The 25,884-nt window shown below is 37.9% G+C and overlaps 1 protein-coding gene across 2 annotated transcripts in view; it reads right to left on the bottom strand.

Annotated features, from left to right (window-relative positions):
• The window catches only part of GALK2 (galactokinase 2), a 50,874-nt gene extending 25,492 nt beyond the window's left edge, over positions 1-25,382 (bottom strand). Inside the window, exons 1-5 of one of the 2 annotated variants that reach the window (XM_009276498.2) lie at positions 25,175-25,382; positions 22,530-22,618; positions 20,996-21,119; positions 15,623-15,713; positions 12,366-12,512 (exon numbers count right to left, since the gene is read on the bottom strand). In XM_009276498.2, the coding sequence (XP_009274773.1) occupies positions 12,366-12,512; positions 15,623-15,713; positions 20,996-21,119; positions 22,530-22,599 (432 nt within the window). In that variant the 5' untranslated portion in view covers positions 22,600-22,618; positions 25,175-25,382. The remainder of the gene's footprint in view (positions 1-12,365; positions 12,513-15,622; positions 15,714-20,995; positions 21,120-22,529; positions 22,619-25,174) is intronic. The other variant, XM_009276497.2, reaches the window with a different exon arrangement.
• Positions 25,383-25,884: the final 502 nt, after the last annotated feature.

Raw genomic sequence — 25,884 nt, 5'->3', positions numbered from 1 at the left:
AATCAGTGGTGCTTGTCATTTCTCCTTGAGACATTGTACCCTGCTTACATTGTTTATCTGAACTAATTTGTAACTATATGTGATTTGCATTCTTTTGTGACATTTTAGGCATATCTTTGCGCATTCTGATACCTGCAGGTCAGAGGATACTGTGGGAGGGTGGACTATCACTATCATAACTGTCAAAAATAATTTACAGTAAAGCTTTCAGCCATCAGGCCAAGTCAAAACAAAACACAAGAGAAGCCTTGGAGAATGGCTGAAGAACATGGACTGGTCAAAAGGAAAGCATCTGTGTCCCCATATTATGACCCCTACCAGTTTGTTTTTCTAAGCACAAGGTAACCACGGGGAAGATGGGAAAAGAACTTTAGAAAAGCCGCAGTCCGTTTTTCAGTCTGGTGGCAAAGTCAGATTCAGATTCCACGCTAAGGATGTAGCATCACAGGACTGAAACAAGCTCACCAGCAAGGCCGCGACATTAGCCAGCACACAGCTGTAAAAGGCAGCAGATAGGGGCAGTAAATCACCATCCTAAGAGAGAGGTATGTGCAGGGTGCCTGCTTGCTCGCTCGCTCCATTTCTGTAATGGCACCACAGACAAAGTTGTAAAATTGGTGCTTAGATCAATGGAATCAGGCTGAACTGTTTGCAAATGCACTAACAACCAATTTACTCAGCTTACAATGCAGTTATGGCCAATAAGCCTTAGGCTGATAAGCAGAAGTTCTCAAAAGAACATTAACAAAGTTACTCTAAAACTATGCAGACTGGATCTCTTTGAATCAAACATGGTAAATGACCACTCACAAGAAAAAGATCATTAATGAGAGAACGCAGAAAATACAATCAGCAAAAATACTCTCCTTTTCTGCACTGCCTTTCCTTTGTGTATTTTAAAGATGAGCTGAAATAGAGATAATGCTTCTTTTATTTTTCTTGAGAAAGTATAGGAACATCACACATTTTGGTGTTCTTTCTTTTTAACAAAAGCCATCTCTCACTCCCTGACTTTTGCTGAAGATCAGGTTCATCAAAATTCGTTTTTCCTCCGTTGTCCCACGTCTGCTCCAAGCAGTCCCATTTCCAGTTTGAACCTTAGATCTCTCCATCCCATCAATGAAAGTTTAACACCCAGTCACCACGTGTCCCTGCTCCACTACAAGTTGGAAATAATTCTGAATGAAATGCTAATGAATGTAATGATGCTGCTTTTTTTCCCATTTAACACTAAAATACCCAGCAACAGCTCCACAGAAAAGAACGAACAAACCTCCACACACAGCAGTCTCTAGATGCTCACCCCTTTCTACATGTGAAGGCACGCCTATTTACAAACATCTGTTGCTGAGATGTGGAAATGCCGGCATGTTTCAGCCAGTTCTGCTGAACCTGCCTTTCACCCCTCTGAGAACAGAGCAATACCACATCCCTGATTTTTGTAGCCACTGGCAGGAGACATCAGACTGGAGTTCATTAATATTACTCACTGGCAGCAACAGAAACTTCTCTGCACTGGCTGAAAAGACCACGCCAGCACGCTGGTCACGCACACTTAAATAGGAGCTGTGGCTGTGCAAACTTGGCCTGAAGTACAGCTCCTGAAGTACTCGCAATGTATATTCCACTCTTGGGCACAGCCGCCTGAGGTATTATTTCATCTGCAATTGCCAGATAAAGCCTTGCGAAGTCAGAAATTATGCATTTCACCCTTCACTTAGTCTGGCTGCATGTCATCTCCATATACACATCAGCTACGACTTGATTGCTTAAATCGTTTAGACTTCATGAGCCTGGGCTTATTAAATAAATATCAGGAGTCTTGCAGAGGAGGAATGTTAACAATTAGGACAGTGCCACTCCCCTGTCCCTTTACATGCTCTGGTGAATTGTGCCTGGTTAAGCATTGGGCCTTGCTTTGTCCCAGCTCACCAGCTGTCCAGCTGCGTATGCTGGACTAAGCGCTGTTCGAGCTTGAGCAACTTTTGTTTTGAAACTCAGCAAGGATTGGCAGGACCACCAAGTAGTAACTGGCAAGGGTTGAGAAGAACCCTCTCCACAAGACAGCCCAAGGCATCCCTGAAACATTATTTGGTTTCTAATTTAAACAGGCCCTTGCTGATACAGGCTGGCCTTCTAATACTAGGATGAGAAGCACGTGAATGGAGAGGAAATCGTCATCTGTATAGAAAGCAGTTTCTACTTACTAGTGAGACAAATGGGCAAATGTTTGCCTTTTTGCTAAAACGAGTGAAAGGGCAAAGTTCAGAGGAACTGAATTGCAGCATTGGAAACTAATGTGAAGACTAAACTGGAGAGTCTTGTGTACATATTTTATACTTGGAAAAAGATGGTCATATGACTGAAACAGTGAACCGAATGTCAGGAGGTCTGGGCTCAATTTCTAGCTCCACATTAAGTTTCTTGTGATTCAGGGAAAGTCCCTTTAATTCATCATGGCTCCATTTCCTCAATAAAATGAGGAGTATCTTTCCCCTCTGTGTAATTAGTAATTGCTACTTGGGATTCTTAGATGATAATGCTATAAATATGTGTGACTACATTACTAGAAACTGAAAAAAACACATTTTGCTACACAAGTTCACTGACTTTAGGCTTCCACAGAAAATATCTCTAAGGAAAAAAATTGCTAGAACCATGTAATAAAAGGAAATAACTTTTGCCTATCTCAGAGCAATGCCTTGTTTCCATTCAACTTGCAATGCTCAGAAGCTCTTTAGGGCAAGGACTGTTTGAATCATCTGTTATTTACATCTCTCTGTAGTGCATGTCTCACCTGTAAAAATACAGAGCTTCTCAGATCTCAGATTTCACTGCACAATTTGGCAACATCTCAAATGTATGTCTGAACAATACCTAGGCATGCATCACCTTCTTCCTCCTGGCTGCACTGCGGTTCCTGCAGACAAGTAACTCAGAGCATTCTCACAGCCACATTTAGGGGGACCGCACCCCAGGCCACGCCACAGCATCACCTGCCAGGCAGGTAGGTCAGAGGGGGCCAGCTGCTCCTTGGTAGGGCTCAAAGTACAACTGTTATGCGTATAAAATAAACAATGTCGTCCCTATTGAGCTCGGCACGAGTCCTAAACAGGCATTCTTGTAGAGCTAGGTGAAAGCAGACGTTTGTTCTTCATGAAGCACCATGAGGAATATGCAGAAAGCATAAACCCCATCTGCACATAGACTACACTTCCATCCCACGTATTCTGATTCGTATGAGAGAGCACTTCGAGCCAACCACAAAACATAACTAGTTCTATGCACCCAAGACTCATAAGCATGGTTTTTCCATCCCTAAAGCAGCATTTCAAAAACACTAATAAATCATCATTTAAGTCTTCATAGAATTTTACATACTTTAAAAGCATTCCTATAAGGCTGCTGTTATCTTCAATTTAGAGACAGCACAGATATTTACATGATTTGTTCAAAGTCATGTGAATCAGTCACAAAGCTGAAATGAGAATTCAAAAACCTCCCTATTTCCAGTATTGTGGCTTATTTCTCTAAAGAATATGGTCTCAGGGAAACCTTTGCAGGGTGGGTTTAAAATCTTTTTAAGATGATGGTAATGAAAAGTGGAACAAAAAGGTACTAAAATCAAAGTAAAAATCGGTCTGAACAGTAGCATTATGACTCTAGAAAAAACATGACTTAATCAGATGAATCAAAAATTTCCTTATGCCAACTGTTCTGTGATCCACATATGCTACTGCTCTCTGAATTTCTGTATTATTGTTCCGGGAAGTTGTTCCAACAGGACTGGCTAGACCAGGTCATCATTTGTGAACAACAACTATCATGCAGACAGTAAGTCCTAAGCTGTCATCTACACTATTAAACAAGCAAAGTGATACATTTAATGTAGTAATTAAAAAAGTAAAGAAAAAACATCAGGAGATGTTTCCTTTGATCTCACCCCCACCCCCCCCCCACAAAAAACACCACCCGAGGGGCATAGCCGAGAAGGGAAGTGCATATAATGCCCATGGGTAAGGAAGGGGTTGTCAGCTAGCTAAAATTCATTAAAAGACTTGGTCGGAATAAAAATATAGACTATATGAACATAAAAGCAGCCTTTGTGGGTCAAACCAATGCCACTTCTAGTTCTGTATTTTGTACCTGAAAGTGGGCTCTTAGTATGGACCAAAGGCCAAGTATAGATGGTATTTCCCCAGAATGTTATTTTTTGATAAAGAGCTTCCTGAGCTGAATGTGAATTCTGCACGCTTAGTTACCGACAATGGATTTCTTACATATGAACTTGTCCAGACTCCTTTTTAATTCATTCAACATTTTACCATGTAGAACATCCAGTAACGAGGACTTCTACAGCTTGTCAGGTGAAGAACCATCTCCATTTGTTGATTATTAACATGCACCTGACTAGCTTCATTTAATACCTTCTGGCTCTTACAGTGTGAGGGGCAATGAACAATTGATTCCTATCCACTCCATCAATCACATTCATCATTTTATGGACCTCTATCACTTCCTCCTTCAAATGCCTTTTTCCAAAGAGTCCTAGCTTACTTTTATGGAGGTCATTCTGTACCTTTGATCATCCATGTGGCTTTTCCCTGAAACTTTTCCAGTTTAACTATCTTGGATGGTTAGAAAGGAGAGAGGCAGACTTATAGCTACCTTAGAGAAAATATCACTGTATCTTTTGCTATTTTTATATGGCAAATGAGCCACATAAAATGTGTGTTAATTAGTGTTGATATAGACATACGGTAATGCAACCTCAACCAGTTCAGCACTACTATTCCACCTCTTTCACCGAGGTTACTGTCCTGACACCATAGTCAACAGGAGAGATTACGTGACCATGTCAGCCACTCCCGTGCAAAGTCCCTTTGTTTAAACCTGCTTTGCAGTGGCATGGCTGAAGCAAACTGTTCCCTTTTGCTGATTGTAGTGAGGTCTGTAAAGATGAGTGATAGTAAGCAGGGAAGCTGGGATGGAAACTTAAATATCTAAAGTTAGTCTAGCAATACCCTGAGCTATTTTGTACAATTGGTCTGTTCAGCCTCTGAATGCGGGAGAGGGATGAGCATAACATGACAGTAGTAGTAGCTGGGAGGTGAGTTAAACCTTCAAGTCTCCCTGGTGATCTGTCAAGAAACACTAAATATTGCAGCTTTTGAATGCCAGACCCAATACGATACATACAAACACAACCAGTGCTTTTATATCTGTTGGCAAGTACACGTGCCAGGTTGGCTGTGCTTCCATGGGAGATGTTTCGTATCAGGGAGTTACGTGATATATTAAGTTTAACATTTTTGTTGTTTATTCAACAAAAAAAGATACAATGTATTAAATGAGAATATCCATAATTAAAACAATACAAAGCAACATCATTAGGAGTAGAATCTCAGTGCATACAATTCACTGACTTGCCTAATAACCAATTAAGCATTAAGAAATTTATATGAAGTAATAATCTATTTAAGGAAGCTGCTGTCTCTCAAGGATTTGAAAAATGAACTCAGGTTTTAGACAACTTTATTTGGAGCATTTGGAAAAATCTAAAACTAACAATGTACAAAATGTATTTTTTTCAGGCTGTTCCTTTTCAGAAGCTTAATTCTAAAGTCTGCTCAGAATGTATCCTATTGCAGGAGGCAGCGCTTACCAGTTTGTCTACCAGGCAACTGGCCCCCATGTGCAGACCTAGGCTAGCCTTTGATCTAAGAGCTCTACTAACTACCTCTGCTTTTTGTTTGAAACAATTTAAGGTCCTCCCTGATAAGGAGCAAGTCAATCTTGGGTTACAAAGAAAGAAATTACTACCACTTAAAACTGTTTTATCTTTGAGCCACAAGATTTCCTATCCAGCATGCAGAAAGTCTAATCTGGGAAATCATATTAGTGGAGATATAATTTAGTCTGACAAAGAAGGGTTGTGATTTTTCATTATTAGTTGCCTTATGTGTAGTTACTCTAGATGGAGAGATTTCTTGTAATAAGAACTCATCAATAGCTCCGCATCATGTTACCTTGTTTTGGATTTTTAATGGAAAAAGTGGATTTTCAGTAAAATGATACTTTTCAGTAGTATGTCTTTTTCTCTGCTTGTTTACGTTTCAATATGAAACACCTAAAACTCAGGTTTTGATTTTCAACTGAGTGTTTTTGGTCTTTCAAAAATGTTGAAGAACTGATAAAAGAGTATTTTTCTGACTGTTTCTAGGCACAATCCAACATTGTATTAGATTTGGCCATATATACCCTGATACTTCAGCAGCATGATAAATTATGAACCACCCAATACAGCTCATTTGATTCTCTGTTGCCCCATTGTTTAATATAGTTTCTCTCAGTTTGATGTTATTGATAATGAACATGAAGGCCTAAATGTACAAAGGTATTTAGGTATCCGAGGAACAATGGAAGTGAGCAGATGATCACTCACTTATAAAAAATTTCCTAAAAATAGAAACCTAAAGACTTATCTGAGTGAGAACAGATAAGGGAGTTTCACCTTTAATAGTCCCCTTGCTCACAAAGAGGCCAAGGGCCAACTGCTCTGATTTTCACTCATGCAATGGGTCTGGACAGTATGTAAACTGTGACAGAATTTGTCCCTATATAACTGTCACTGTCAATATGTTCCATACCAGTGATCAATCCCTTTCAATCTCACATAGACCTTTAAAGAAGTAAACTTGTGTAAGATTAAACCCCTTAAAAGAGTAAGACAATTAGTGAGTAGGAGACAGGCAAATATTTGTTAGTAAAACAGAATTAGTGTTGCTTAGTATTTTTTTGGAACAGCTCACCCTACATTACCCAGAAACTTGATATACACAAATCCCGAGTGACAGCAGCTAAAATAAAGCAACCTTCTCTATAAAATGATAGTATTAAATTATATCTGCCTCAGTGGCTTTATGTGAGTTCATTTTGGCCAAAGTTAAACGTGCTAAATTTTCTATATATAACAATGCAGGAGTAGTGATAGCTAATCTTTAAAATTGAAAAACAATTTTCTCCCTGTTTTAAATGTTATTGTTCGTGAAGGGAAGCTCCATGAAGAAAATACATTCGTTAATATGAATTATTTTTAGACTGCCATTTTCAGTGCTCCAAAAGTCTCTTCAGCATGCAAATTTAAGTAACTAGAGTATTTATCTATCTATTGAGCCAAAAGTCCTGTGCGTACATTTACTCTCTCTATGGCAATACAGTATTGGTTCCCCAATGCGCATTCATTAACATTTTGGCCAGTTTAATCTGAAAAGTCGGACTTATTCTGCTGCTTCCCTTTACAACAAATAATGTTGGTCATTTTATGGCAAATTTAGTGTAGATCTTCTATGGAATTCTACAGGGTTTGTTTCACAGCACACAGGACTGAAAATGGAGAAGAAACATTTATAGATAAAGATGAGTATTTTACAGTAAGAAGAAAACATTCTCCATCACTTAAGGCATATTGAAAGTCTAGTTAGATGTTGATTTTTTTTTTAATCTGTGCATGTTTTGTACTTATGTATATATGTACGAAAATACCTTCTGAAATATAAGACACTATGTTTCATTCATTAAGGTATAAAATGATGCCCAAATTTTGAGGTTATTTTTACCACCAGGAATGTCCGTATTTTTAGTATCTGGTCTTGACTAGGAATAGACTGCTGAAAGTTACCATCTGCTTCCAGTTTGCATACAAAATCTCAATTAGCTAAACTTCATATATGTTTTGCAAGGTAATTATGCTTACTTTTTTCCAAAATGGGAAAATATTTGTCAGATAGTATCTGGATGTCCTCATAAGCACAGGAATCTTAGCTTGACTTCGTCTGCCCTCTAACATGCTCAAATAGAAGGTTATCAATTTGGTTGATGAGAGATTACGGCCTTTGATTACCACTGCTCCAAAGTACTCCGTTTCCCCTTGATTACAAACACACATAGTCAAACTTAACAAGTTAAAGAACCCTGGTTTTTAATTCTACAGGGAGAAAGGAACTGTAACGTTTCTCAATATTAACAGTGATGTAAAATACAATATCTATGTACCATTTTTTGTGTAAGCAATTTGAGTTTCTCATACAAATAACCTGAGCGTGCATCTATCAAACATTTTCGATGCAGCAATATTATAAAAGAATCCTAACCAGTATTATGAGCACACATTACTAATTTCAAAGTCACACTACCAATATGAACACTCACAGATTTTCTTGCCAGATAGTTAGATATTGAAGCCCTATTGCACATCAGAAAAATTATTAGGAAGTGGTAAAGTATTCAATTAAAGCGTTTTCCTTATTATATACAGGCTTCAGAAACAAAGTAGAAAGGATTCCAGTTGGCCTATCTATTCTCCCACTGTAATCAATGACATTACCAGGTATTGTAACTGTTTAAATACAGGACGATGTTGAATGTTTTGAAAATCCCACACTCAAATTCATCTGAGCCATAGTTTGAGAAAACTGAAGCCAATGAACGCTGTGCCATTACAGATTAGATTTAGGTCCTTTATTTATCATTCTGTCTGACTTAGATTTTTCTCAGTCTAGATAGAGCCAAATATAATTCAACTTCCTAGGCTCAACATTTCACCTTAAATTAAATAAACCCTATTCGCTTTTGATCTATTTTTCCCAGTAAGTATGTGCACAGCTGCCCAGCCTTGAGCAACAGAAAAAATGTTAGGGTGGCTGAACAGAACTTAGTACCACAAGATTTAACATTTGGACAGCAACACTATCATAACACCTTTCAAGTAAATCTAGTTATTCACAAGTAGTGAGTGATTTTCTGTACTCATTAATTCCTACCATGAAACACAAAGCTGGGACAATTTAGAGCATTATTCTATTTCCTTTACAAAAAGTATCTTCTCCTGATGAAAAGTTGTACACAAGATTGATTTTGTAACAGTAAAATAAAAATCACTTTAAAATCAAAAGGTAATACTGAGCATTGCTGTTCTTTGAGTGATGCCAACACAGTCTTAGACTGGTATCCTGTTTGGAGGAGAAAAATGGATTCTTTTTAAAGATCGCATTCTGAATTTTCCATCTTGTTATTTGAATGCTATTGTACTGCTGCAACTGGTTAGCACTGCACATCTGGCTGAATTGTCTTGGACTGGTATTTTCCTTAAACTATTGTGTATGTGTGTGATGGGTTTTTAAAAAAAAAATATTGTATGCACACTGAAACAATGCCCTATTGCAGACTGCTACACACAATAATTAGTGAGAGCATTTTTTTTTTCTGATTTTGTTTTCAATGTCAAAAAAGTGCTATTTTTAAAGTAAGCCACCATGAAATTCTAGCCATGCTTTTACAATATTTTTCGGTTTGTTTTTTTTTGGCTCTTAATCTCATAGGCCCAAACTTCACACTGGAAGTGTTATCTCATAAAAGTTCTAAATTTCAACGACTTTTACTCTACAGCTACTATTTTAAACTTACATTTATCAGGAAAAAGAGCATATAACTCAAATATTCTCATAAAAATAGTTTCACAGAAACAAAACAGATAAATGTTCCATTCAGTAAAAGGTCAATTTTTCATAACTTTGGCTACAGAAGCACTACCATTCAGCCAAATTTGATTCCAAAGCCAAAAGTTTCTATGTCCTGCTGCTACAGACCATCCTGTTAAGATTTTGCAAAGTCCATCAGACTAATGAGGGGCAAAAAGTCAATCTTTTCTCACGAAATCACCACCATGACCAAATATTGTTACTTATAAATACTACCATTTACAACTTTCGCAACTCTTAAGCATTTAAAAAAAAGAGATGGAGGGGAGAGGTAAAGTGATTATTTCTTCCTTAAAAATAAACAAACACATAAATATCCAGAGCCCTAAAAATGCAAGGTCCTGGTTTGCTTTCTAGTAGAAAGGATCTGGAAAGCCCCTACTTCTGGTCAGCTAAGAATTCCCCTGCCATGGGGGAGCTCCCAGCTGATACACAGCCAGCATTACTGGATCCTGCACAGATACCATTTGACACCAGCACAGGATGCATTAGGAGCTGGAAAGAAGTGGCCAGAGCACGTTTTATACTTCTGAGGGCCCACATGCCTAGATTGCTCTAATTTATATTCAGACTAGCTCTGCCTTATACAAGGCGGTTCTGCAAGGCTAAGCATAAATTCAGTGCAACAGAGAATCTGGATTTAGCTAGATATAAGAGGTCTCTAATGCTAAATCATAAATTAGCCAAGAACACTGAGCTTGTTTTTACTGTCCTGTAAGATTTGGGGAAACTTAGAGCCTGGACAAAAGTAATCAGTCTTCAGAGCTGTCATCCTCTGTCTTAACCACCACAACCAGGTGTCTTGGTCTATGCAAGCACACAAAACCTTGGATATGTTCTTAACTGTGCTCCTATGTCGGCTATTGGGAATTCTCATCTGTACATTAATTGCTCATTTTTCATCACAAGTGCTAAATATTTGGCTGCAGACACCAGGATTTCCTGACAAAAATGTGCAATTGTGTCTTTTGTGTTTGTCCAACTGTATCTGAGACACAAGATTAACTTTCAGCACATTTTCCAACCAGCAAGCAGAAGAGATTTTGGGTTGATTGAACAGGACACATGAGGAGAAGGAAAGACATTCAGTGGAGTCTGTGTCTTCCTTCTGTTCCTCCACAAGTTTCTATGAAAATGCCAAAAGGAGTTTTGCACCTTTCTTTAGAACAGGTCTGGCATAATGCCGGCTGGTACTCCCAAGACGTGTGTAAATTCAGCTCAAGCTACAGGCTGTATCATTTATTCTCTGAAGAAAGCTGTGCAGCATTTCTTGGAATAATGAAAACCTGGCTTCTGGTTTTCCAGATACAGATTTCTACTACCTAGTAAAATTTGGGCTTTCTGACCTCTGTCTGTTTTATGGATTTTGCAGATACCCAATTTCTGAACACATGCACTCCAGTGATTCTGATCAGTAGTTCCCAAGCTTAGCTCATTTGGTTACCACCATCAGAGATGGTGCTGACCTGTGATAAGACCATCTATGCAAAACCAGAAGCTTCTTGCCAGGCCAGGTACATGTGTATAAAAAAGCACGTCTGTCACCTCCAACCCTCTTACTGCAAAGTCTGATTCATCAAAGTGGGATCCTCAATTCCATGTTTTCATCTACCATTGCACTACACGTCTCACCTCACAAACTAGAGCCTCTGTTAAGCATCCAGTCCCTTACTTACCTTTTGACCACACATCACACCAACACAAAGTAGGGTGACAGTGATTGTAGCCACATCCTCCTACACAAAAAAGCCACCCTGCCTCATCAATCCTGCTTCTTGCTGCCTTAACCTGGCTTGATACCTTCCTGAAGCGAGCACTGTGAGCTGTGCAATGTGGGACGGAGCTCTTACTGCTGAGCGGATTGCTGCAGCTGCAGCTACATAGAGAAGCAAGTCACAACTGATCAGCAAAAACCTTCTGTGTGTATCTGTTTACCTCATGGCTCAGAGAAGTGCTTGTATACAAGCACAGTTAACAGCTGCCATCATCATGTACCACTTTAAGTTGGCTTTGTACCATAATTTGGGAATGTCTGCCTTAGACAATAGGCACAAATATGCATAACAGTCACATTTAGATCTGTTCTTTTCTCTTCCTGACAATGTTCTAATTTAAGATCCTAGTTTCACTTAACCAGACATTTTTACTGGAGAGAACTTCATTCCCATATGGCACCTTCAAGGACCATGACTCCTCCAGAAATTTGTATTACACGAGCCAAATTCTACTAACAGTTGTACTGCTAACAGGTCACATACTTGGGGTTTGTTTTTAGACTAATGTTTGTCTAAAAAAGTAAGGAATACATTTTGGATTGTAAATATGTTCATTCCAAAAAAACTGTGAAGAGAATAAGGAGAGTCAGATGGAAGAATTTTACCTCTGCTTTGTGCTGATTATATAATTTATCAAGAAATTGTTCCACAGGCCTCCAACAGATGCTCTGCTATTAAAGCCATGAAAAGTCATTCAGGGAGAGGGTAAAGGCCTCGGGGGTGTGGTCCACATGCTTCAGCACATATATCCTCAGTCCTGGCCTGCAGATAGCACATCTGGTCCAGGCATGGACCTGATGGTTGGCCAAAATACAGGCTTACAATAATGCTCCTTTTTTCAGCTTTAATGTAAGCCTGTTTTCTTGCCAAATTCAAATCCTGCCAAAATTTGGCCAAAGATGTTTGCTCAATTGTGCAATATCTTAAGTTTATATCCAACAAGTCTTTGCAAAAACAATTGTATCGTGTTTTTAATGTTTACAGGCATTAACAATATTTAATTTTAAGTAGAATTTTACTGCTGACACTCTCGTGTTTTACAGTAAATTACCTTAGAGAGGGTTTTTCCATTAGCTCTTAGTGTCACGAGTCCTGCACAGCACACCAAAGCGCTGGAGCTAGAGAGACCAGAACTTGGAGGGATGGTTCCATCTAGCAGACAATTCATTCCAGTTGGGTTATTAAGACCAAAATGTTCCTAACAATGAAAAAATAAACAATTTCAGTTTCAAGTACAGACAGGCTCAGGCTTGCAATTATCTGATACTTAGAAAGAGAATCTTTCTGCTGAGTTGCTGGAACCAAGGACCTGCTTCTGGTATCTCCAAAATAAAGCAAAATCTTCATTCTATTCCTTAAGAACAAAGCCAATGGTAGGGCTTCAGCCAAAGGTATGTCTGCAATTCCTGTACACAAACATATATGAGCTGACAGAACTGTACCCCAAGCAGAATTCACTGTGGGCTAAACGCCCAAGAATTTACCAAGCTTCGTGGGTGGGTTTTGCAGCAACTGGCTCTGCTCTGAGCTGCCATGGTGACAGTACCAGAGGTTACCAATCATTTTATACCCTACTTTTGTCCTTTTCTCCACAGCTCCTCACTTAAGGCATCCTGAAGAGCGTAAGGTCCACTTTATGCTTCACTTCTAATGCTGCTATGTGGTATTAGGGAGCTACAACATGCTGATGGTGAACTAGTAGCCATGCAGCTGTATTCAAAGCCAGATACTCCAATCTCCTGAAGCACCCACAGGACTGACACTGAAAAACCACAATGGTACTTGAAGGACACTGTGCTTTAGGAGGCACAAAGACATACTTACCAGCAGTGATGATCTCTGTCATGCTATTTTTAGAATAAAGTTTAAAATATTTTTACATACATGATAGATATCACAGATAATACATTTAATCCAGGTCATAAATCCTCGTGTACATACTCTTTTAATTATACTCTTTGGTTGCAAAACCACAATGGTACTTGAAGGACACTGTGCTTTAGGAGGCACAAAGACATACTTACCAGCAGTGATGATCTCTGTCATGCTATTTTTAGAATAAAGTTTAAAATATTTTTACATACATGATAGATATCACAGATAATACATTTAATCCAGGTCATAAATCCTCGTGTACATACTCTTTTAATTATAGTCTTTGGTTGCTTTGTCTTTTATTTATAATCACTTTAATATAAATTTCTCTCTTCTGTTAGTCGGAAATAAACATGCAGTACTTATTAAAAAATCATTGAATGTATATGGGGGTATATGAATAGCTACATTCTGATACAGATTTATATGTCAATAAACTATGTTACAATGTCAATAATCAGAAAAAATGGCAGTGTTTCCATCAAGAAATGCCCACCGTCGAAAGATTTCTACTACTTTTCCTGAAACAACTTCAACCAAATACCAATGGTAGAGATCAGCAAACACAAAGAGCCTCCTTTAATGTCTTCTACCACCACTTCAAATTATTTTAAATTTCCCTTTCTACAAATATAAGGGAATTCATACCTGAAATACTATTGCTGCCCATGCCCCTTCATGAAGAACACTAGACAGGCTTGTTCAAAAACAGAAAATGCTTGAGTAACCAGAAACTGATCCACAGTTTCTGGATTGTCTTGAATGTGAATCAGGCTTGCAAACTTATCACGCAATGTTTAAATAGAAAACGTACTTCAGTTTCAAAAATGAAAATGGACTTTGCCAAGTTCTGCAATAGTTCTGTCCCAAAAGGATAGCATGTTCAACTTAATATAAACAGATTATCCCGCTGGACCCTCTGAGTACTTGTATTTCAGTGTTTCTTAAGTCTGTAACATTTATGCTTATTTTCTGCCAGTGCTAGAGTCTGCAAACCTGCTTTGCAAATTAACCTTCAAGTATGAAAGCTTGTCCTTAGGAAACAAATCTCAGTAGCAGACTGCAAAATAAATAAAGTCAATTGGTCATGCTAGCCTTAATATAAGAAAGGATATATTGTAAAGAAACCTAATCTATATCTCTACAGTCAATGCAATTTAAACGCCTGTGTTACCGAGCAATACAAAATTGAAAATACTCATGTTACTGCAAACCTAAGTAATTTATTGGGGTCTAAACATAGGGGCGGGGGTCTGTTTAGGAACTGTGGATTGTAATAAAGTGATTTGTGGCACTGATTGTTCCAAATATTGTATTTTGAAGACTCCGGTGGCAGGTCTGAGGCAGGCTTTGTTGGCTGTCTGCAGTCCTTATCTATTGGATCGTCCTGTGGGGTGACCTAGGTGGCCTATCCTGAGAAAAGCTTCATGTGCTTTAAAAAGCACATTTACCCATAATTGGGGCTGGCTGTGGCGACCTGTTCCTGACCTAGCCATCACTGTTTATCCCATCTGCCCTTCCAGAAATATCACTGGATTGACATCGAGCTGAGAAGTCACCATGTTTTTTCCTCAAAGGGCCATGAATCACCTGCAAACAGCAAGTGAGATTTATAGGAAGCCTCAGTTGTGAGATCAGGCTGCCTCCCAGGACAACACTGACGATCAGCACTTGGTTTCACAAGCAGTTCAGTCTTCAAGTCAGTCTGGAGACAGGCTAGCTCACAAAGGAGAAGATAAAGCTCAAATGAGCAGACAAGAAAATGTCTGTCTGTTCAGTGTTCCTGCCATTACCGTACGTGTGCCGTTTCCTGCATAGCTGCACTCTTAACTCAGGAAATTTTGAAAATCCCATTCAAATTCCACATGCTGAAAATCTGGATAAGTAACGGCTCTTACTGGAATATTTCTTTTGTATGCTGTTTACTTACTTTTTACATTTTCTTTTGCCTACTGCATGAGTCAGCTTCACTCAGTTGTTTTGCACAACTGCGCAAGTTGTAGGTTTCCAACACTAATGGAAATTAATGTTTTTTAAAATGTTTCCATAGGAAGAAAATGGCTAAAATATGATCTTTGTGTCCTGACAGACAAGCCTCCAAACCTTTTTAAAACCAAATTTTAATTAGATTCCATGGGAAAGCATTCTTTCTAACTTCAAAATACAGAAATGTCATCTTGATAATGAGTTTGGTCATGACTTTACTAAATAATTATTCGCTATTGTAATTTATGTAATAAAGATGAAAATAGTGCTCTGCAAATATTTTAAAACAAACCCACTCATATCTCCCCTTCAAATTTTAACATAAAGATATTTAACTGTATGTCAAGAAAAGCTATAGAATGCAGGGAAGTATTGTGAGGGTGAATAGCTATGCTTGTTTTATTTTACTTCTACATTAATTTCATAAGTTAAACAGATTTGGCTTACCTGAATACCCTTCAGTCCACACAGGAAGTAGTTATGCCATTGAGGTTTGGTTTTGTTGATCTGAATGTTATTAACACTAGTACTGAAATCCCTGCAAAAACAGAAAAACCTTGAAGCTTTAACTTGTCAGTAAATTTAGTTTGAAAAAACATGGCTTATTACCGCCACCTGCTGATGAACAAAAACATTTTGATGTTAATTTTTTTCAGTGCAATGTTTTTCGGGGTTTTTTGTACAGATCTTCTTTATTAATCAATTCTATAAGGATATTTTAGATGGAAGCGTAAGAATTTCCGCTTAAGTTATAGAATTTATCAAAAAAAATCAGAAATTAAACTGCCTTTGGCATCCTTAATTAAGGCAGCATGCCTTCCATCACATGTGTCTATGTTCTCTTGATCTCTTAGAGAAGTGAAAATCTAAATAATCGTGTCTGTCAAACCTAGAATAGAGATAAATACACTCCAGGCTCTCTGGTAATCCCTGCTCAGGAATTCATCTTCATTACCTTTGCTCTGAATGCACTTCACTAGAACAGGCCTAATGCTGCAAAATTATATTATGTATGATACAAGAGATAATTAAACTAATTTAGTTTAAAATAGTTTATCTATTTCCTCCAGGATAATTCTGATAATGGTTTTCCTACACCATCTTCATTTCGAAATAATAAAAATGGTAAGCCTCAATGTTCCTGAAGAAACTAATGCTACAGATAGGTGCTGTCAAAATGGGCATGGAGTGGTGCGCAGAGGCCTCAGAGGAGCATGCATTAATCACCAAGTGCAGATTGTTTAGAAGTCTATACTGTTGAACGCCCAATAACTGTATCTACCTGATGTCAGTACAGCAGATGCCCAACACAGAAATAGGAAAGGCACTGAGAATGTCAAGAAAACCTAACAAAAAATATTCAAAAGTTGCAGGCTAAGCTGTGCTTTACAAGTCAAGGTCTGCCAAACAATATGAACAGAGGCAGCTGAATTCCCTGGAAATATTTAGGTTTAATGGGAATAAAAACACTTCCAATAAATTATACAGCAGGGGACAGTCTGCGACTCCTAAAAGGATGGAGTTTTTCTTGTCTTACGCTAGTCCCAGTTCTGTATTTGTAAACTATGTAGGTTAGTGAAGTGCTGTTTTTATTTTTATCCAAAATAATATCGCTAGTAATTGTAATTCACCTGTAACGAATACCAGTGTGAAGGTGTTTTTATCGGTTAAGTATTCTGTTACCTATGGAGAAACAGTTATATTAATATAAAGCATCTTTACAATGACATAATTGTCTTCAAATGATGGCTGAAAACTTCACTTTATTCTGGTGCAATTAAAGGCTGCAATTTTTGTATTATGCAACCCCCAAACCTGACAACCAGTGTAAAAATGGACCCACAATCCTGCCTCCTCTTCATATGGTCTAATGCTAGCTATGCTATAGTGAGCTACTCCACTTGTATTACCAGTCTACAACCTATTCCTAGCTCAATGTTACATGACAGATCTTACCCTTTAAGTATCAACTTAGAATTACCATTTTGTCAGTTATACATTCAATTTCAACATTCAATACAGTGCAGAAATATCAGAGATTGGTGTATAGTTTAACATATAAGTTGCTGTCCTTCAATCTGAACTGTTCAAAATAGTGCCACTTACAGGACTTTATCAACAACGCAGCATCAAAGAATTGTACAAAGTTAGTGTCAGAAATTACAGGGGTTTGTAGAGTAACACGAAAGATCTGAAAGGGAGTATTGAGATTATAACACAAGGAAAGTTTGAGAATACCTGTAAATTCTTCCAATTTGAGATTCATGTGTATTTAGAACAATCTCCCAGAGAATAAAACAACATCATTTTGCTTATGGCTTTTGAATATAATCAAAAAACCAGAAGTACTTGTAAAGTAGAAAATACTTGTCAAAAGTCATGAAGAATAAAAAAATCTTGTGTTTGCTTATGCTTGTTTTCTACAATAACCCTAAATAATTACTGTTAAAAAGCAAGGTTGAGAGAAAACAATGTGTAAAAGTAATTAACAGAAAGCAAATTTGAAGTCCTCTTTCCCTCAAAAAAGAGTTCTAAAATATTTTATCTTCAAAATTCTTTTTATACAATCATACAAAGTAACACTTCAATGAACAAGAAGACGTTTGCTTATGCTTGTTTTCTACAATAACCCTAAATAATTACTGTTAAAAAGCAAGGTTGAGAGAAAACAATGTGTAAAAGTAATTAACAGAAAGCAAATTTGAAGTCCTCTTTCCCTCAAAAAAGAGTTCTAAAATATTTTATCTTCAAAATTCTTTTTATACAATCATACAAAGTAACACTTCAATGAACAAGAAGACATATACTATGATTATATTTGCTGGTTCTCAAGATAAATTAAAATAATGAGTTCTTAAAATGCATTTTGCTCATTTCTGCGATCTTCTCACATAGAAAATGAAAGAAAAACTGGCTTTGATTTTGGCAGGTTTCATATGGACATAATTCACACAAACACAGAATGTGGGACTGTCAAGATTCCCAGAATCCTTAAGTCTATTTTTTTTGTTATCACATTCAATTTGTTATAAAAACTAATTCCTAAATGCCCAAGCTTTATCTTAAATCGGTAAATCTTCAGTCTTGCCGTCAATCCTCCTACTGGAAGGTAGGCAGTTTGATATAAAAATTTTGTAATAAAATAAAATAAAAAATTGGGCAAAACATACCCATAAAGTAAAAATACTCTGATATTGTCTATTCCAGCCTTTCTATTTTAAAGGATTCTTGGGAAAGCTTGCCCTTCCTCCAAGGCTAGATATAAGCATTCCAATTCTTCTGTGTAATTAGAAGAGGTGAGTTTTTTGAGTAGCGTGAAAAAAACATGTGGCTGAGGGGTTTTTTACTGCTTGAATAGCAATTAATCCTTATTTTTGGGAGACCAAGTTGGCTCTTTCTCACAGAACCTCATTGTCTTGTCAATCTGTTAGTTTATCTGTTTGAGTCCTCTGTAAAAAAAAACCTGATTTTTTTAAAAAAAGATTTTCAGGTTTTGCCACGAGATGGAAACCGATTGATAATTCTCATCCTCTGGTATTTCTGAAGGCATTTTGAGAAGTATCATGTCAGATATTCTCTGTACACGTACTTCTCAATTACAAAGATGTTATGTGAAGGGGAGGTATCGGGAACTTCAAAAGACTGTAACTTTTGAATCTTGTTTTAGCCCAAATAACATAAAAGGCATCTGATCAGTTGGGATGATTTATGATGAAAAACACATAGGTGCCCTGTTTTTCCTAAAAGTTAACATGAACTATCAGGGTGGAAGAGAGCTACAGAACTGTTAAACATTTTACCAGTTCGCAAAACAAGAATGAAGTAGGAAATAGTGATTCTACAGAGGCTTATGGTTAGTCCTTGTTCACCAAAGGCCTATATATATGCATTCACCACAGGCATAAATCTACCAGTGTAACAGGCTGAGAAAAAAAGATACACTGTCAACAGTTTTGTTATGTGGTGTAACATTTAAAGTGTTGAAAACTATTTCTTTGTTATGAAATTATGGGCATGTTTTAGCTTTGTTTTTAAGCAACAGTGTCTCAACAAAACAGAGATGCTTAATGCTGTATTCTGAGACCTCTTCTTGGTTTATGGTTTAAAATATATGATTTCAAACTGAAACCAGGGCAGATATAAAAATATAGTGATTGTATATGTTTGAATTCAAAGGCTGTAATTCTAGATTTGGTAGGAACTGTATGTACCTTAGGAGAAGGCCATTTCAATTGCGATGTAATGTGTCAAAGCTTAAAGACCAAGTAAAAATGTTTACCTTTTGGTTACTGCTTTATTTAGAATACATTGTAACAACTTTTCCTAATCAAAGCTATTATAATTCTGGAACTATCGCCTCTTGCAGACTGGTTTTGCAATACAGCTTAAGGCCTGTTGTAGGTTGCTATTAAAGAAAGGGAAAGGTCCCGCTCACGACTTCCATTTCCTTTCCCCCTGCTCACCACTGCACATTCCCACTGTTTATCCCAAGTCAGCTTCAGTGCTGACTGCATGGCAATTCAATTCACTAAAATGACAGAAAATTAACCAGGCAAAAAATGGGTGAATAGTACACTTTACCTTAAGGTCAGACAAGTACTACACCTGGTAAAAGGCAGAGGATGGATCGATGTTAGAAGCAGGGACAGGGAGACTAGGGGTAAAAGAAGCAAGCCATCGCCTTTTGGCAGTGGCAAACTCTTAATTCAGCCCAGCTATAATGTGAAAACATACCCCACAAAGTGAGTGAAAAATATTTGAGTATTTATACTTGCCACGGAAGTAAGAATTCCTTTCAACTGTCTTAGTCACAGGCAGCAGCTCAGAACATGTTTTTATAACAAACTGAGCTTTAAGCAGGAGTATGTGCTTAAATAGTTCCCACTTGAGGCAATATGTTCCTGTCCCTGTGCTGCCATACACTGCACTTTCAGGGAGTAATTTACCACTGCCTTAAACCAATGGCTTAATAAAAATGGCTTAAACTAAGCTTGTGCTGATTCTGATTTTTGCAAAATGCCCACAAAAGTTCATGTGGATGAGTGACCTCATCTGAACTGCCATGCAACCACACAAGTATCAGTCTGTTACGAGGAAGGAGGCAGAAAAATGTGGCTGAAGATGAAACGAATGGCAGGATTATTTCCCTATGTTCAGCACTTGTGAGACTATAGCTGGAATACTGTGTCCAGTTTTGGAGTTTCCCAATACAAGACAGACATTAGCAAACTGCAGGGAGTCCAGCACAAGGCCATCAAGATGGTGACAAGGGATCTCCAAAGGTCCCTCCCAACCTAAATTAGTCTATGATTCTGTAAACAAGCAGCTGTGGAGGAAGTGGAAGAGGGGGAATAGAGATTCTTTGAGCCAGGATTGTTGCTAAAGCTGTTGTGTTGTGAAAATACAGCCCCAGGTTCTCCAGAGCAGAGGAGTGTGAACTTACATATGCAGTAATTGATTACAAAACATTTCACTCACTTCTCCAGGAGAAACTGAACTGCTGCCAATTATGGGGATTACATCAGGAAAGATGAGCTAAAAGAAGGGAAGACAGGATTGCACTTTTAGAAAGATTGAAAAATCAGAGGTCTCACAAGAGAAATCTGAACAAACAGGTGGGAGACAAGCAGCGAACCTATTGCTCTAAACTAATGTGCACAGTATAGAGTCAATGGGATTCCATCTGCTTATATCATTAATTTTACACAATTAAACTCTATATTGCAATGGAAGTTTGTCAGATCTCTGAAAAGTTAACCTGCATTGCAATTGCATAAAAAGGTTCATAAAAATTAGTGAATAAACAAAGTCATTACTTACAAGTACAAAGAATTGGTATTTGCCAGTTGCACAACTTGAGTTTTTACAGGTTCTACCGCAATCAGTATATCTTGTTCTATAGCCATAGGGAGCACAGCATAACCACAGTAGTCTATATGTTCTCCTACCAGAGAAACAGACAATTGAAATATTTTTGAATAATTCTTTCTAGAATAGCAGTAACAGGGCTTCTACAGGGTTTCAGTGTTGTTTACTGTACAAGACAATTTCTGAGTACAGTCTCAACTCTTATTATTTAAAGTTTGGGGTGCATTTCCTTCATTTCATATTACTGCACAAAAATTTAGTTCTTTCTTTAGTGATTTTATCTATTGCATCTGTTTATAAATCTTCATGTTTTAACATTGGCTCGTAAAAATTAAAAGAACACTATGTAGATTATTGTCCAGCAATGAGAACGACTACATCATTTGTACACTGTTGTGACAGTACAAAAAATTAAGTCAAATCAATCACATTTAACTGATGACTGCAAAAGACTGTTCATTATGTGATTTCCTCTGCTCACGTGGGTGATTCATTAGCCACTAGATAAGGCTTGTGGTGGAAATTTTTTTTTTCCATAAAACTTCTGGACCTTTTTCCAAGAAGATAATAATTGTATTTAAATAATCATTAATATAGTTACATAGAACACATAAAGTAACATTCAAATGGAAAATGTATGTAGTAAACATCCTCTCTCTTGGGAATAATTCCCAGTTATCATATGCTGTCTATTTAATCTGTATGATATATTCACACAACACTGAGACAAAAATTATCATTAATTGCACAATGGACTAATTAATTTTTAAAACTCTGTTTTGCAGGATCCTTTTATTTACAATGTCTTCAAATGTGTAGGGTTACTTTATGAATATACAAGAAATTGAGCACCAGGGAGAGTGCAATCCTAACATAGAGAAATTTCAAAAATAAGGCTGCCATTCATATTCATATTCAAAAATAAGAAATGCAAGTAAGTCCTAAATACAAAATAATCGTGTCTCTCCAGTCTGCCAGTGAATCACAACCAACTGTTCTAAGTTCTGTGGACACATCTCTGTGGAAGAGTAAAGAAGAGGAGATGATGGTAGAATCATGTCATACTTTATCATATGCATTGCTGTGCGGCTGGTTATATCTGGTAACTTAAGTTATAATGGAAGAGAAAAAAATATACTAGTTTAATTTGTGGATGCACTGTTCATCAACTACTTTAGATTAGATTTCCAAAGCCTTTCACAAAAATGGTATCCAACCATAAGCTGGCAAGTTACTCCAATTTTCAAAACCATCACTACTGTCTGTAAATGTTTTTTCCAAAACTGATATTTAAGCGTGCAGTTGTTTATAACAAGGTGTAGTAAAAGCTAGTAAAGTATTATATTCTCTTTTCCATTTATCATCACAAGCAACTTCTCTGAAAAAAATAAAATTAAGACATTATTTTGATTCTATGTTTCAAACTACTAGGCTTCCATGATGGCAGACAAAATAAAATAACAGAAGATTATTTTTTCTCTTTTACCTATTAAGTTGACTCGCCCTGGTGCACGAACATAAAACTTGGGAGCCGATCCAAATTTTGATATAAACATCTCCTTCAGTTTCTGCAATCTGAAAGGCAGGTTAGAAACATTTAGAAGGACTATATTTGCATAAAAGGCAGGAAGTTTCAATGTTTCTTGAAGTAAATTAGATTCAACTTTTTGAAGTACGTGTTTTCTCTGTTACATCAGGAGCGACATTAAGCCGCTTATTTTTGCTCTTCACATAACACTGTGACAGAGGAGAGAAGACTCTATTTAGAATATTCTAATTAATAAGAAATTTGTATGTTCACTCAAAAAGGATTGAAGGGGCCTTATTTCATTTAAGTAAGTCCTCTGTCTAGGTTGGTTCTAGACAGAAGCAGGGAAGGCAGTTGCCTAGGCTAACAAAATACCATGGCCTCCACCTACCACAGCTCTGTAAAACTGTTTGCCATTGAGGAAGAATCCGGCAGTGTGGACCAATGGCTCATTTGTGGCACCGGGATTTGTCACATACACACAGAGGCACTCCCTTCAAAGTCAGATCTGACCGCACCGGGCCTGAGAAAATTCATTTTCTTCTAGTAAGTTCTGACCTTTATCAATTTCCATATTAGACACTACCCTATTTCTGTACAAATGCATATACAGAGAACTAAAATTCCAAACAGATTATCCCTGCGACTTATTTAGACAGTATTTACTCTACAGGTTTACAGCAACAGTTCCCAGAAAGTTCTTCAGGTTTTCCATTTGGAGGTGCTAGATGTGCCACTGAAAGTTCCAACGCAAAGAAAAATTTGGCATATTGCTTTATTTCCTAAGACTGTAAAGGTATCTAGCTTCCACTCTGTGTTTGCAAAGTTGGGATGCTTTAGCATGTCAGGTAGGAACAGTGGGTAAACAAAGACTGAGGAGAGATTAAGCCATTATCTTAGTGAAGCGTAAGAAATTTGATAGTGATTCACTTCAAAACTACCTTAAAGCAATTTAGGTTGCACACTAACCCATTAACTTTCATTAATGTAAGCAACAGACTAAAATGATGAAAAAGCAGTAAGAATACAAGCAAAATAATCTTTAAAATGGGACTTACAATATTTCACCGGCATACTCTATTGGCTTTAAAGCATGTAGCCAATTACATTTATTTTTTTGGGTTTTAGTCTACTAACAAAAATCCAGTAACAGGAACCTTGCTAAGGTTTCTACATTTAGTCTAAAACTAGAACTGGAAGCCTAGTTAATGCAAAGCGTAAGTAAGAAGACAGCAATGAGAAACAGACGTTACAAAATTTCACAGTCAATTATTTAGTTTGTACTTCTTTGTAAAAGCTGTGTCACTGTCCAACTACATATATTCAAATGTTTTGTAAGATTTCTTTAGATGGAAAGCTACAAAATATTATTAGTTTAGGAACAGTGGGTAAACAAAGACTGAGGAGAGATTAAGCCATTATCTTAGTGAAGCGTAAGAAATTTGATAGTGATTCACTTCAAAACTACCTTAAAGCAATTTAGGTTGCACACTAACCCATTAACTTTCATTAATGTAAGCAACAGACTAAAATGATGAAAAAGCAGTAAGAATACAAGCAAAATAATCTTTAAAATGGGACTTACAATATTTCACCGGCATAGGCTTTAGGCTTTAAAGCATGTAGCCAATTACATTTAGGGTTTTAGTCTACTAACAAAAATCCAGTAACAGGAACCTTGCTAAGGTTTCTACATTTAGTCTAACTAGAACTGTGGAAGCCTAGTTAATGCAAAGCGTAAGTAAGAAGACAGCAATGAGAAACAGACGTTACAAAATTTCACAGTCAATTATTTAGTTTGTACTTCTTTGTAAAAGCTGTGTCACTGTCCAACTACATATATTCAAATGTTTTGTAAGATTTCTTTAGATGGAAAGCTACAAAATATTATTAGTTGTGATTTTTTTTTTTAGCAGATCTCTCAGTACTTTTCCATCTTTCTTTAGATGGAAAGCTACCAATTATTATTAGTTGTGATTTTTTTTTTTAGCAGATCTCTCAGTACTTTTCCATCTTGGTGCCCAGTAACAAAGCTGTATTAGGTCCTTCTATAATTTCCCCTTCCTACAATCTCCCCTAGTATTGACTAGTTTATCACTCTTCTGATTAGCAGAAGCAATTTCTGCCATTTCATTGTACAATCCCTTTTCCAGATCACATTAATAATACTACAGTCCATGGGGGAATCTGCTGGCAGAATTCTAGGTGTTAACTTTATGCCTTTTTGTGTCAGTATTTAGAATGCTGCTTTGTTTCACAGATATTTTTACAGTGGTGTTGGTACCAAGAGACTAAGAACAAACAGAGCAGTCATGGGGGCATGTTTATCTAAGTGCTGATTGATCTCTTTTTTTAATGTGGGTTTTACAAGCAGGCCTGATGAAAGGCTATTTACAGGCTTTGGTCGTGATGTTGCAACGCGCATGCTGCATTTTAAGCACCTACATCAAAGATGATTGTCAGAAGCGTTAAGCAAAGGCATCCCTCACAACTTCATACACCCAAGTCTGGAAATGCTGGACTCGTCCTTTCCACGTGACTGACTGACTTACACTGAAACACAGTGCAATCATACGCAAGTAACAAAAGTTTAAAAAAATTACCCTTCTCCAGTGCTAACACAAGTAAAAAGGTTCGTTTGGACTGTTTGTGCATTCTACTTCCACACACCGAGTGCAACTCCGTGGGGAAAGAGCACGCGTTGGCATGTGCCGCAGGCACACCAATGCAGAGCCAGGCCTATGCTATTCCAGGGAATCGCATGGGCATTTCTTTTACAGCCAAAAGGACGAGAAGGTAATCGGTATTCCCAAAATTCTGAAAAAAGAAAAAATGTTAGGAGGAAGAATGAATGAATGATTCCCCCTCCTGCCACAGTGGCACTGTGCGAGAGGCAGCACGAAGGTCTGGGCTGAAGGGAGCTGTGTTTGGTGGAGAAGGGGAAGGAAGGGCCGGTGACGGGCGCGGGGCCCTGCGTGGGAAAAGGAGCCGGCAGGCCGCCTCTCTGCGAGCCCAGGCCCGCTTGCCGGCGGGGAAATCAAAGTACGCCCAGGCCAGCGTGGCTGCGGCACGGGTGCTCCCGGGGCCGCGCAAAATGCCAGTGTCACGCTATTTGCGTCGAGACGAATCAAAACATCGCAAGCCAAAACCCCCTCACACCTCAGCCTGGGGGCACGGAGACAGCCCGTCCCGCCTGTCCTCCCACCTCCCCCGTCCACCTGCAGACCGCCCGCCTGCTGCTGCATAAACGGCGGCGGGCTTCCGCGTCCCGGCTGCGGACGTGGCCTCCCGCTGCGGGGGGGAGGGCGAGGGG

This window comes from Aptenodytes forsteri, unplaced genomic scaffold (assembly GCF_000699145.1).
Source record: "Aptenodytes forsteri isolate BGI_AS27 unplaced genomic scaffold, ASM69914v1 Scaffold1, whole genome shotgun sequence".
Taxonomy (NCBI): domain Eukaryota; kingdom Metazoa; phylum Chordata; class Aves; order Sphenisciformes; family Spheniscidae; genus Aptenodytes; species Aptenodytes forsteri.
The sequence above is the reverse complement of the archived record's forward strand: the minus strand, read 5'-3'. Positions and strand labels throughout refer to the sequence as shown.